This window comes from Hemitrygon akajei, chromosome 7, assembly GCF_048418815.1.
Source record: "Hemitrygon akajei chromosome 7, sHemAka1.3, whole genome shotgun sequence".
NCBI lineage: Eukaryota > Metazoa > Chordata > Chondrichthyes > Myliobatiformes > Dasyatidae > Hemitrygon > Hemitrygon akajei.
In genome coordinates this window covers 13,251,281-13,265,801 of record NC_133130.1, presented here as the reverse complement: position 1 = coordinate 13,265,801, position 14,521 = coordinate 13,251,281, and the positions used below count along the sequence as shown (strand labels likewise).

The 14,521-nt window shown below is 47.7% G+C and overlaps 1 protein-coding gene across 5 annotated transcripts in view; it reads right to left on the bottom strand.

The window, feature by feature from the left end:
* Positions 1–14,521, bottom strand: part of phactr2 (phosphatase and actin regulator 2) — a 189,986-nt gene that overhangs the window by 119,866 nt on the left and 55,599 nt on the right. The window contains exon 1 of one of the 5 annotated variants that reach the window (XM_073050410.1): positions 13,245–13,629. The exons of the other annotated variants lie outside the window; for them this stretch is intronic. Coding sequence (XP_072906511.1) covers positions 13,245–13,287 — 43 coding nt within the window. The 5' untranslated portion in view covers positions 13,288–13,629. Of the gene's footprint in view, positions 1–13,244; positions 13,630–14,521 lie in introns of those variants that run through there. 5 annotated transcript variants of the gene reach the window in all.

Genomic DNA, 14,521 nt, shown 5'->3' with positions numbered 1-14,521 from the left:
ACATCTTTTCCACATCCACTCTATCTAGGCCTTTCGATATTTGATAGGTTTCAGTGAGATCCCTCCAAAATGGACACCCTTCTATTCTGAGGCTCTGTCAGTGATAATTTCAGTGGGGACTTGGTTGCCAGTGATTTATCATGCATATCGAAACAGACAGTGAAATGCGTTAGTTGTGTCCTACAACCAGGAGGCGCTAAGGGCAGCTCACGAGAGGCATTCTTCTATCGGCTCCGAGCCACTGAGCGGGGACTTGTCATCATTAAGCGCCGTGTCGTACGACATACCCAATCACTGTCTCATGGCCATGATTGTTCTTGGAAAATTCTCCACAGAAGTGGTTTGCCATTGCCTTCTTCTGGGCAGTGCTTTTACAAGACGAGTGACCTCAGCCATTATTTCTAGTGGGATCGGAGAAAATCACATGGAAGGCATTCAAGGAAGTTGTTGAAATTTTTCTCGGCATCTACAGAACACCAAGCTACATGCAGCTGGTTGAAAGCATGCTTCAAGCAGATAAAACCATGAAATGCAACATGTCACTAAGGATTCATTTTCTGCATTCCCATTTAGACTTCTTCCCTGCAAATCTTGGTGCTGTTAGTGACAAGCATGGTGAAAGGTTTCACCAGGACATTGCGGTCATGGAGTAAAGTTACCAGGGCAACCATCAATGCTGGCGAATTGTTGTTGGACACTTAAGCGAGAAGCCTCAGACAGACAGACATACTTTATTGATCCAGAGCAAAATTGGGTTTCGTTACAGTCACACCAACCAAGAATAGTGTAGAAATATAGCAATATAAAACCATAAATAATAATAAGTAAATTATGCCAAGTGGAAATAAGTCCAGGACCAGCCTATTGGCTCAGGGTGTCTGACACTCCGAGGGAGGAGTTGTAAAGTTTGATGGCCACAGGCAGGAATGACTTCCTATGACGCTCAAGTGTTACATCTCGGTGGAATGAGCACACTGAGTACAAATGAAAATCATTAACAAAATATTTTTAACTTAGTTGAACTCTTGCAAAGTGTCAGCACCATTATGCAATTAAACACATTATATTCAACAAAAGTTAATTTGTTGCTTCTCCAAATTCCTACGTGATACAAGAAGCCTGAAATTATATTTGTGTTCATCTTCAAGCAGTCTTATCTGAGGAAGCAACACTTTAAAAAAAAAATTGTTGTCCAGTGTTATCAACACTCTTCAGAGATTGTCTGGCTGGCATTAGGTCTTGTGATATGCACCGGCTGCTCATATGATCATCCACCACCTGCTCCCATGGTTTCCTGTGACCCTGATCGGGAGGCTAAGCAGGTTGCCCAAGGGTGACCTGCAGGCTAGTGGAGGGAAGGAGCATCTTTCACCTCCTTTGATAGAGACGCAAACCCACACCGCCACCCACGAGCGGGGATCCGTCCCAGCTTTTGGACGGGGATGGGCTCGCCCGGTAAAGTCATGTGGAATGAGCAGTCAGACAAGACCAATAGCCAAAGGAGCAAAGTCCAGCTGCTCAGAAAGGGCCCTTGCTCCCACACCAGCCTTCAACCACACACACTCCATCTTTACTCTGCACCTGTGGTAATGCATTCAATTCTGCTGGTGTGGGAGAGGTCTACCAGGATACTGGCTGGATCACAGGTATGTGCTATAAGGGAAGGCTGTTTTCCCTGGAGGCTGAGGGGGCACCTGACAGAGGTCTACAACATTCTGAGAGGCATAGATAGGGTTAGAGAGAGTCTCCTTCCCATGGTGTGAAACAAAGGACAAGTCTATCCAGCATCCTTGTCAACCATCTGCACCAGCCCTTTAGACTATGACATAGACCATTCAGCCCATCAAGTCTGCTCATGGGCTCATAAATCATAGCTGAATTATTTTCCTTCTGAACCCCACTCTCCTGCCTTCTCTCTGTAACTTTTGACGTCCTGACTAATCAAGAACCTATTAATCTCCACCTCCAATACACTCAATGACATGGCCCCCACAGTTATCTGTGGCAACTAACTCCACAGGCCCTCTGGCTAAAGAAGTTCTTCCTCATCGCTATTCTTAAGGGACATCCTTGTTTTCTGAGGCTGGGTTCTCTAGTCCGAGACTCCACCGGCCACCCCTCACAACAGGAAACATCCTCTCCACACTTGATTGCGGCCTTTCAACATTCAACAGGTTTCAATAAGATCCTCCCTCATTGTTTCAAACTCCAGCAAGCCGTCAAACCTTCCTCACGTGTTAACCCTTTCATTACTGGGATTATTTTCATAAACCTCTGAACCGTCACCAGTGTCAGCACATCCCGTCTTAGATAAGGGGCCCAAAACTGCTCACAATACTCCAACTGCGATCTGACCAATGCCTTTTAAAGCCTCAACTTTACATCTTTGCTTTTATATTCTAGTCCTCTTGAAATGAATGCTAACATAGCATATACCTTCCATAGCTCTGACTCAACTGCAAGTGAGGGAATCCTGCTGTCACTCGATCACTGCCTCTGATCATCTTGTACATCTCTATCAGGTCACCTCTCATCCTCCTTCACTCCAAGGAGAAAAGCCCCAGCTCACTGAACCAATCCTCAAAAACCTTTCTCGAATGCAGCTAGGGTCTAGGTAAATCTTCTTCGTATCTCTCTAACACTTCATTACAGGACCCCCTCATCCTTCCTACAAAAGGCGACCATATATACCCAGGCCCCTTTGCTCTGCAGTATACTCTACAATCTTAGTGGAGGTGATATCCTTGTTTGAACCCCTGCCTTTGTAATGAGAGGGTCTTTTGAGGAACAGCAATTGAAAACATCTCTGGTAAAGAGGGCATAATGGGCAATGAAAGAACAACAGACTTGGAAGCAAAATTAGGTAATTCAGTCCTTTGAGTTCGCCCAGGCAGCGCTGGGACGCCATGGTGGCGTGGCTGTAATTGCCTGGTTGGAGCTCAGTGCTGGAACTGATCTCTATCTGTAGGAGGTTTCAACATTCTCCCCATAACCATGAGTTTCCGCCAGAGGCACCAGTTTCCTTGCAGAGTCTGAAGATGTACATGTTAGTAGATTAATTGGTCATTGCAAACTGCCCTGTGATTAGGCTGAGGTGAAAGATAGTTGGGTTGCCGGGCAGCACGGCTTGCTGGGACGGAAGGATCTGCTCTGGGCTGCATCCTTAAATAAATTTCAATCAGTCAGAAAGACCAGAAGACATAGAAGCAAAATTAGGCCATTTGGCCCATCTGATCCACCATTCCATCATGGCTGATTATTCCTCTCAAACCTATTCTCTTCCCTTCTCCCTGTAACCTTTTAATCAAGAACCTATCAACCCCCACTTTACATATACCCAATGACCTGGCCTCGACAGCCATCTGTGGCAATGGATTCTATAGATTCACATTTAATTCAGACGGTACAAACTGTGTGTCAGCCGTACTCCATCGGCAGTCCCAAAAAGGACGTGCAAGGTGCCACCGAAACAGGAACTCTGCTGACGGTTTCATTTTGACAACACAAGGAAGTCTCTGGCTCTGCAGTAAATGGGGTCACATCCTGTATATTAAGCAAGCAGCAGCACGGGTGCTGGTGGAAGGCACGTCAGTCGGAGTCAAAAGGTCACGGGCTCTTCCAGTGCTCTGCACATGCAAAAATTGCGAGGAGTCCACGAAGGACTGCGAGGTCTGCTGAGAGGATAACTGGGTCTTTTTTTTCCCCCACCCACCCAAGATACTATATCAGGTGCACTTCAATGCTAATGATCCTTCCCATGCATTCAGTAATCTCTCTGACCCACCCCACCATCAGGCAGGAGATACCAGAACATTGGGACAAGAATTGTTAGGATGGAAACAGCTTCTTCCCCCGGGCCATCAGACTCCTGAACTCCCTGTCACCTCCCAAATCTCAACACATATGGAGCCCCAGTGGCAGTCAATGTTCCAAGCCTACCATGCATCGCTCCTCAACTCTTCCCTTGCTACACCACCGGTGGCATTGGTGCTGCAAAGCTTGTAGACTTCGTCAACTTTGCCACCAACTTCCTCTCTGCCCTCAAATTTACTTGGTCCATTTCTGCCACCTCCTTCCCCTTTCTCAATTTCTCTGGAAGCCATCTATCGTGTGATATCTTTTATAAACTCACCGGTTCTCAAACCCATCTTGACTATACGTCTTCTCACCCGGTCACTTGTAAAAATGCTCTTCCTATTTTCAGTTCCTCAATCTCCACTGCATCTGCTCTCAGGATGAGGCTTTTCAATCCAGAACAACTGAGATGTCTTCCTTCTCCAAAGAAAGGCGTTTCCCTCCCTCTACCATCAACGCTGCCCTCACCAACGTCTCTTCCATTTCACGCTGGTCAACCCTCATCCCCATCCTCACCAAGGACTACCCCACCAAGGGCAGGGTTTCTCTTACCCTCTCCTACCACTCCATCAGCCTCTGCATCTAGTACATATTTCTCTGCAACTTCCACCATCTCCAACAGGATCCCATCACAAAGCACATCTTCCCACCCCTCCCCCAACTTTCCACAGGGATCGCTCCCTACACGATTCTGTTGTCCACTCATCGCCCTCCTGGCAGAACAAGTGCCACACCAACCCCTAAACCTCCTCCCTCTCCACCATTCAGGGCCTCAAACAGTCCTTCCAGGTGCGGCAACACTCCACCTGCAAGTCTTTTGGGGCCATATACTGTATCTGCTGCCTCCTGCATAACGGTGAGACCGCTTCATCAACACCTTCACTCCATCCATCACAAAATGCGGGATCTCCTGGTGGTCACCCATTTTAATTCTACTTCCTGTTCTGACGTGTCAGTCCGTGGCCTCCTCTGCTGTCACAATGAGGCCACACTCAGGTTGGAGGAGCAACACCTCATATTCCATCTGGGTAGCCTCTAACCTCATGGTATGAGCATCGATTTCTTGAACTTCCGGTATTTGCTCTCCCTCCTCTCCTTCACCATTCCGGTTTTCCTCTCTCACCTTACCTCCTTACTTGCGCATCACCTCCCTTTGGTGCTCCTCTCTCTTCCCTTCCCTCCCTGGTCTTCTACCCTCTCCCATCAGAGTCTCCCTTCTCCAGCCCTTTATCGCTTTCCCTCATCAAAAACCATGACAAACTTCTATAGATGTGCGGTGGAAAGTGTGCTGATTGGCTACGTTATGGCCTGGCCTGGGAACACCAATACTTTTGAGCAGAAAATCCCACAAAAGTTAGCGGATTTGGCCCAGTGCATCAAGGGTAACACCCTCCCAAACCACTGAGCACATCTACATGAAATGTTGCTGCAGAAAAACAGCTTCCATCAAAGATCCTCACTACCCAGACCATGTTTCTCTCTTGCTGCTGCCATCAGGTAGAAGGTACAGGAGCCTCAGGACTCACATCACCAGGTTCAAGAACAGTGACTACCCCTCAACCATCAGGCTCTTGAACAAAAGAGGATAACTACACTCATTCTGTTTCTGGTGTTCCCACAATCAATGGTCTGACTTTAAAGACTCTTTACCTTGTTATTTCATGCTCTCATATTTATTGCTTATATTTACAACTGTGTGTACTATCTACAAGATGCACTGCAACAGCACACCCAAGTTCCTAAGGCAACACCTTCGAGACCCACGGCCACTACCACCTAGAAGGGCAAGAACAGCAGATACCTGGGAACCCCATCTCTTGGAAATCCCCCTCCAAGTCACTCACCATCCTGACTTGGAAAGATATCGCCGTTCCTTCATTGTCGCTGGGTTAAAGCCATGGAATTCCCTTCCTCAGAGCACTGTGGGTGTACCTGCACCTCAGGGAATGCAGGGGGGCAGGAAGGGGATCACCACCTTCAAGAGCAACCAGAGATGGGCAACACCCACATCCCATAAATGAATAATTTTTTTTTTAAATTGCATTTGGAGAATTTGTTATTCATTGATCCTGTTTAGAGTTTCTGTTCTATAGATTTGTTATGCCCACAGGAAGAGAACCTTCAGGTTGTATGTGGTGACATGCACATACTCTGATAATAAATTTTACTTTGAACTTTACCAATCAACTTCCCAGCTCTGTGCTTCGCCCCTCCCCCTCTCCCAGCTTCACCTATCACCTACTCCTTCCGCTCCCCCCCACCTTCTCAGTCTGACTTCTTCCTCCTTCCCCTCCCGTCCTGTTGAAGGTTTCGGCCCAAAACCTCGACTGTTTACTCTTTGCTGCCTGACCTGCTGAGTTCCTCTGACATTCTGTGTGTGCTGCATAGTGTTACACTGTTTACATTTGTGTCATAAGTGCACCTCATTATTTGTCAATTTACAAGTGGTAATGCTGCTTTACGGGTTATGTGTGAGTTACATGTGATGTGGTGCACCACAGTCTGGAGGAACGTTGTTTTGTTTGGTGATATACAGGGATATGGTTGAACGACAATAAACTTGAAGTTGAGCTTTCATCTCCGGCTGATGTTCAGGTGTCCCATCGAAGGGGTAAGCAGCCCCAATGGGCATGGAGGAGCCAATGTACAAGATTGGAAAAAGCTGCACAGGGCTGTAAATACAGCCAGCACTTTGACCAATGCCTTTTAAAGCCTCGGCTTTGCACCCTTGCTATAACTCATCGCCGAACGGGTTACTGTCAGCAGGATAGTGCTGAGATGAGAGGCTCCATCACTGAGGTGTTCTGTCATTCGACATCTCCAGGCTACCCTGACTGCCTGTAACCTCTTTTTGCACGCTGTCATGGTTCAAACTGTGCACCTCGTCAGGGGCAGCACTGCCGTAAGCCTCACGCTTTCCAGCCTCAGTCTGTAAGGAGTTTGTATGTTCTCTCCGTGACCACAGGGGTTTCCTCCCACATTCCAAACACTTATGGGTTAGGGTGAGCAAGTTGTGGGGGTGCTCCATTTGGCACCAGAAGTGTGGCAATACAGCCTCACAATACAAGAACGTCCCTTTAGAACAGAGACAATGAAGGATTTCTACAGCCAGAGGATGGTGAATCTGTGGAATTCATAGCCACAGGTAGCTGTGGATGCCAAGACATTACTTATTTTTAAACCAGAGGTTGATAGGTTCTCGAACCAGGGCATCAAAGGTTACGAGAAGGCAGGAGAATGGGGTTGAGAGGAATACTAAATCAGCCATGACGGAATGGTGGACCAGACTCAGTGGGCCGAACAGCCCCACTCTGCTCCTCTCTCTCAGTCTCATGGACACTTGCGTGCTGCCCGCAGCACATTCTCGGACTGTCACCCCATGTTTCGATTTGCATGCAAAAAAAATCAAGCCGATCCTTACTTTAATCTTTAATTGTGTTCACAGGATGTGGCCATTGATGCCAGTGCCAGCATTCATTGCCTAACCCCTAACTACCCTGGAATAGAGGAGGCTGTTGTACTCCTAAACCACTGTCGTCCATCATACACCAGAGGCAGTTTTCCTTTGCTGAACCAGATGTGTTTCTTTTATAAACAAAACCCAACAGTTTCATGGTTACCACAACAGAACTGCTTTTATTTTTAACATTCAGATTTATTTAATTACTTGAATGAAAATTCCCTCTGTAGCCATGTGGGATTTGAACCCTGGATCAATGGTCCAGAACTCTGGCGGCTTGGCTAGCAACGTAACCCCTCCTCTGCTAATGCTGGCAGTAGTTCTTAGAAACTCTAAGGGACATTCTTGGCACGAGAGAAATAGAAAATGTTGCTGTTGAACCATCAGGGAAAACCCCATACTCTCTGAACCAATATTACAGTCATGGAGAACAAGAGCTCAGAAACAGGCCCTTCGGCCCATCTAGTCCATGCCTGAATGTAGTTCTGCATGGTCCCATTGACCCACACGGGCCACAGCCTTCAATTTTCCTTCCATCCCTGTACATACCCAGACTTCTCTTAAATGTTGAAATCAAACCCTCAACCACCACGTCCACTGACAGCTCGTTCCACACTCTCACCACCCTCTGAGTGAAGAAATTCCACCTCAGGTTCCACTCAAACATGTCACCTTTCAACTTTAACCTATGACCTCTAGTTCTGGTCTCACCCAACCTTAGTGGAAAAAGCTTGCTTGCACTCACCCTGTCTGTATGGTTAAGTACAGCTCCAATGCCATATTCAAATTGTTGATGACACCACTGTTGAAGGCCAAATTAAAGGTGGGGAGGAATCAGCATACAGGAGGGAGATTGAAAATCTGGCTGAGTGGTGTCACAACAACAACCTCTCAATATCAGAAATACCAAGGTGCTGATTATTGACCTGAGGAGGAAACCACAGGCCTATGAGCCAGTCCTTATCAGAGGAGCTGAGGCAGAGAGGTCAGCAGCTTTTAATTCCTTGGAGTTATCACCTCAGAGGATCTGCCCTGGGCCCAGCACAGAGCTGTCATTACAAAGAAAGCACTGCTAAGTTTTTTTTAAAAAAACAAGTTTGTGAAGATTTGGTATGTCATGAAAACTTTGACAAACTTCTATAGATTAGTGGTGGAGAGTGTACTGACTGGCTGCATCACGGCCTGGCATGGAAACACCAATGTCTTTGAACAGAAAATCATACATAAAGTAGTGGATACTGCCCAGTCCATCACGGGTAAAGCCCTCCCCACCAGTGAGCACATCTACACAGAATGTCATCGCAGGAAAGCAGCATCCATCATCAGGGACCCCCACCACTCAGACCATGCTCTCTTCTCACTGCTGCCATCAGGAAGGTGGTACAGGAGACCCAGAACTCTCACCACCAGGTTCTGGAACTTTTATTATGCTTCAACTATCAAGCTCTCGAACCAAAGGAGATAACTTCACTGGACCCACCACAACCTTTGGACTCACTTTCAAGGTCTCTTCATCTCATGTTCTCGATATTTTTTGGTTATATATTATTATGGTTATTGTTCTATTATGGACTTACTGTTTATGCCCACTTGAATCTCAGGGTAATATATGGTGACATTTATGTACTTTGATAATAAACTTACTTTGAATTATACCCCTCATAATTCAGTATACATCTATCAAATCTCCACTCATTTTCCTCTGCTCCAGGGAATAAAGTCCTAACCTATTCAACCTTTCCCTTTACTCAGGTCCTCAAACCCCAGCAATATCCTTTAAATTTTCCTCTGCACTCTTTCAATCTTATTGATATCTTTCCTATAGGTAAATGATCAGAACTGCACACAATACTCCAAAATCGTCCTCACCGTCACCTCGTACAACTTCAATATGACATTCCATCTCCTGTACTCAACAATTTGGTTTATGAAGGCCAATGTGCCAAAGCTATCTTTACGACTCCATCTACCCATGATGCCACTGGAAAGTAATGGTGTATCTGGATTACCAGGTCCTTTCACCACATGCACGTTGAGGGGGAGAGTCACCCCCAGAACTTAACCGGACTTCATCTGATCAGCCCTTCGAGCCCCTATGCACGGCTGATCCGGAGAACCAAGTATTCAAAATCCTTTCAGATCTGCGCTGTCCAACCTCACACCCCCCTTGCAGGTGAGGCAACACTTCACCTGTGAATCTGTTGGAGCTGTCTATTGTGTCTGATGCAGCCTCCACTACATTGGTGAGGCCTGATGTGAGTTGGGAATTGCTTCATCGAGCACCTCCACTCGATCTGCCAAAAAGTGAAACTCCCCAGCGGTCAAACATTTTAATTTCTATCCCCGTTGCCGTTCGGACATGCCAGTTCATGGCTTCTTCTTCTGCCACGATGAGGCCACTCTCAGGATGGAGGAGCAACATCCAGGTAGCCTCCAATCTGATCCCATGAACATTGATTATTTCCTTCTGGTGATTTTTTTTTCCTTTCCTCTTCTCTCTTCTTCTATTCCCCACTCTGGCCTCCTACCTCTCCTCGCCTGCCTATCACTTCCCCTGATGCCCCTCCTCTTTCTCCTATGGTCCACTCACCTCTCCCATCACATTGCTTTCTCTCCAGGCCTTTATCTTTCCCACCCATCTGGCTTCCCCTATCACCGTCTAGCAATCCTCCTTCCCCTCCCCCACCTGTTTATTCTGGCAAATTCCCCCTTCCTTTCCAATCCTAATGAAGGGTCTTGGCCCAAAACACTGGCTGATTAGATAGATAGATACTTTATTCATCCCCATGGGGAAATTCAACTTTTTTCCAATGTCCCATACACTTGTTGTACAAAACTAATTACATACAATACTTAACTCAGTAAAAAATATGATATGCATCTAAATCACTATCTCAAAAAGCATTATTCATTTCCCTAGATGCTGCCTGACTTGCTGAGTTCCTCCAGCATTTTGCGTTACTCCCCTTCTCACCAGGGTGACCATAACTTCGTGGAAACATCTTGGACTTATACAGAACAGGATACGGCCCTTCAGCCCACAATATCTGTGCTGACGAGGATGCCAAATTAAAATAATCCTGTTTGCCGGCACATGACCTGCATCACTGCCCAACTCAAAACTTCCCAACGCGTCATCAGCACCAGCCTACCCGCCAGCAAGGACATATTCAGAAAGGTGCTGCAGAGGGCCAGTAACACCCTGAAGGATCCCACCCATCCTGCTCATGGACTATTTGCCCCACTCCCGTCAGGGAGGAGGCTACGTAGCATCCACACCAGGACCACCAGACTCAAAAGCAGTAACTTTCCCCAAGAAGTGAGGCTGATCAACACCTCCACCCACTACTTTATTTCCTGTTTCGTTATGGACGTACAATAGATACAAACTATCTTACTGTGTGCTTTATTTACTATTATTATTGTCCTCTTTACCTTTTGTGTTGTTTTTTGTGCTGCATTGGATCTGGAGTAACAATTATTTCATTCTCCTTAAACAATTTTGAATCGTGATGCCTCGATTGTACCCACTCCCGCCACTTCCCCCGGCAACACTTACAGGCAGCCACCACCGTGAAAAAAAACCTGTTCTATACATCTCCTTTAAACTTTACCCTCTGCCCTCATTTCTACTCTTAGAATAGTTCCCTGTCATTTACCTTGGTATGGCAACTGCTCTGCACCCACCCACAAAGAGCTGCAGAGAGTTGTGGACACAGCTCAGCACATCACAGAAACCAGCCTCCCCTCCATGGACTCTTCTCAGTGACTCAGTAAAGGAGTAATCAACATAATCAAAGACCCCACCCACCCCGAACATTCTCGCTTCTCTCCGCTCCCATCAGGCAGAAGATAAAATCCTGGAAGTGCATGCCACCAGGTACAAGGACCGCTTCTACCTCACTGCTACCTGACTATTGAACGACCTCCTGTATGATAAAATAGACTTTCGACCTCACTATCCACCTCATTACGATCACCTGAACTGCACTCTGTGTAGATTTTACACTTTATCCCACTTTGTTATTGTTTTACCTCAGTGCACTGTGTAATGACCTGATCCTAAAGACAAGCTTTTCACTGTACCTCAGTACATGTGATAATAATAAATCAATTCCCTATCCATGACTCTCATAATTTTATAACCCTCTTATCAGGTCTTCCCTCAGCCTCTAACGCAGCAGAGGAAACAATCTAAATTGGTCCAATCTCTCTTTATAGATAGTACTGTCTAATCTAGGCAGTATCCTGGACACCCACAAAACGCTGGAGGAACTCAGCAGGTCAGGCAGGATGGTGCGGATCCACAGACACTGCCTGACCTGCAAGCTTCCTCCGGCATTTTGTGTGTGTTGCCCTGGATTTCCAGCATCTGCAGATTTTTTCATGTCTAATACCCTCCTCTGCACCCTCTCCAAAGACGCCACAGGCTTTCTGTGATGAGGAGACCAGAAAAGCACACGGTACCCCAGATACAGTCCAGCCAAAGTCTTCTACACCTGCAATGATTTTGAAACTTGAGAATTCGACCAATGAAGGCAAGCAAGTTGCACGTCGTGCCACGATAACTCCTTACTATGTAAACGTCAATGGTGATCCTTGATCCACCTTGTTTCTCATCCTACTAGGAATCCTGTTGAAAGGTCACTTTGTAGAAACATTCACTCACTTGTTATGTGCCATTTCCAATGACACGGTCCCATGACCGTGATTGTTCTTGTCAAATTTTCTACAGAAGTGGTTTGCCACTGCCTTCTTCTAAATAGTATCTTTACAAGATGGGTGACCCCAGCCAGTATCTCTTCAGAGACTGTCTGCCCGGCGTCAGTGGTCGCATAACCAGGACTTGTGATCTGCACCGGCTGCTCATGTGACCATCCACCAGCTGCTCCCATGGCTTCACGTGACCCTGATCCCGGGGGGGAGGGGGGGGGGGTAAGTAGGTGCTACCAATTGCCCTAGAGTGACCTGCAGGCCAGCGGAGGGAAGCAGCATCCCACCCCTCCTTTGGAAGAGATGCATGTCCATCCTGCCACCAACATCATCTCTCTTGAATTCAAAAGATTGTTTGCTTGTCACACATACACTGAAACGTTGGTGAAATGTGCTGACTTGTGCGTCAATGGCCAACGCAGTTCTAACACGCGCTGGGGGCAGACCGCGCAGTGCTTCTGGCACTGACATAACCTACCTACAACCCATCTGTCTTTGGAACGTGGGAGGGAACTGCGGTCTCCTTACAGACAGGAAGAGGACCCCAATTGCTGGCGTGGGTACAACCCGGGCTCCGGTGTGCCACCGTGACAGACATTTCGGACGGTGTGGATGAGATGGGCTGAAGGGCCTGTAAACGTGCTGTATGGTTCTCAAAGGTTACAGGGAGGATGGGGTTGAGATGGGTAAGCATGATGGAATGACAGGGCAGACTCGATGGGCCGAAAGGCCAGATTCAGCTATGTTTGATGAACTAATCAAGACCCACAAGCTAGTAAGCCAGGTCAGGGCACTAGGATATGGAGAGAAAGTAGGCTCCCCTTCCCACGTAAGTGATGAAACGGCAGAGTATCCACACAGTTTGACACAAGATGACTGAACGGTCCCGTTTCCACGCCGTTTGACTCCTTCCTGCCGACCTATCCGCCCATCTAACCTGTGTTTTACCCATATTCCTCAATGATTTATTTAGAGATACAGCGTAGATCAGGCCCTTCCAGCCCAAAGAGCCACACTGCCCAGCAGCCCACCGCGGGAGGAGGAGGGGTGGAGACGGGACAGGGAGGCGAGAGAGAGGATGGGAAGAGGAGGGAGGGGATGGGGGAAGAGAGTTGAGGGCGAAGGGAGGCGGGGAGAGGGGGGTCGGGGGGAAAAAGGACGGAGAGGGGGACAGGGAGGGAGTTAAAGAGTGCGGAAAGGACTGAACTTCACTCACCGCTGGCAGACTGCGGGGCTCTGGAGACCAGCGACTGGCCCATCCTCTCCCCGCCGCCTCCCGGAACTCTCTCCCCCGCTCTCGCATTCAGCCAGTCCCGGCCCAGGGGGAACGGCCGGTGCCCTGTAGACCGGCCCGGGGCTGCAACCTCCGCTCCCTCACACAACCAACACTTGTTCCTGCTCCGCTCAACTCCTCGCCTTTGTTTTATGCAGATTAACTGTGCGGGTCAGAGTGCACGGGGAGGGGTGCCCAAATGCGGTGCACGGCTCTCTGAACAACTCCGCTAAAAACTTCTGATCAAAAGTTGTGCTTCGCGCCGGGAGAGTGAAAACTCCGAAGGTTTTGGGACGGGGTGAGCCGCTGAAATGCGAGAAGTGGGTGAGGGTGTTGCTTCGATGCACACGAATGTAGAGTATTCCCCCCCCCCCCCCCTTAGGGGGGTAGGGGAGTCTAAACGTAGAGGGCACAGGTTCAAGCACACACAAAAAAAATGCTGGAGGAACTCAGCAGGTCAGGCAGCATCTATGGAAATGAATAAACAGTAAAGTGAGTCCTGGGGAAGGGTCTCGGCCCGAAATATCGACCCTTTACTCCTTTCCATAGATGCAGCCTGGCCCGCTGAGTTCCTCCAGCATTTTGTGCTAATTGCTCTGGATTTCCAGCATCCGCAGATTTTCTCGTGTTTGTGAATCATTCGACGGTTCCGGCCGAGCCCCTTCCTCGGGACTGGGAAGGAAAGGGGCAGAAGCCAGACTGGAAAGGTGGGTTTGGGAGTGCGGACTACAGGGTTAGAGCGAGAGAGGGGAGCTTTAAAGGGGGCTATTTTTCCACACAGCTGGTGGTGAGTTCCGGAGTCTGAAGTCACAGACTCACGGAACAGCTTCTTCCCGTCCGCCATCAGATTTCAGGACTGTCCGTCAATCCGCGAACGCTAACTCATCATCTTGCTCTCTTTTTGCATTACTTAAATTTTTAAAGTAGTCCTTAGTAAAGGTAACGTATCAAAATATTTTTATATTGTAACTTACATAGAACAATACAGGCCCTTTAGCCCACAATGTTGTGCTGGCCTTTTGACCTGCTCGAACGTCAATCTAACCCTTCCCTCCAACATAAACCTCCACTTTTCAACCATCCAGATGCCTATCTGAGTCTCTTAAATGCCCCTATAGTATCTGCCTCTACCTCCACCCCTGACCATGCACCACCACTGTCTGGATATAAATAACTTACCTTTGACATCCCTCCAATCACATTAAAAACATGCCCCCCTC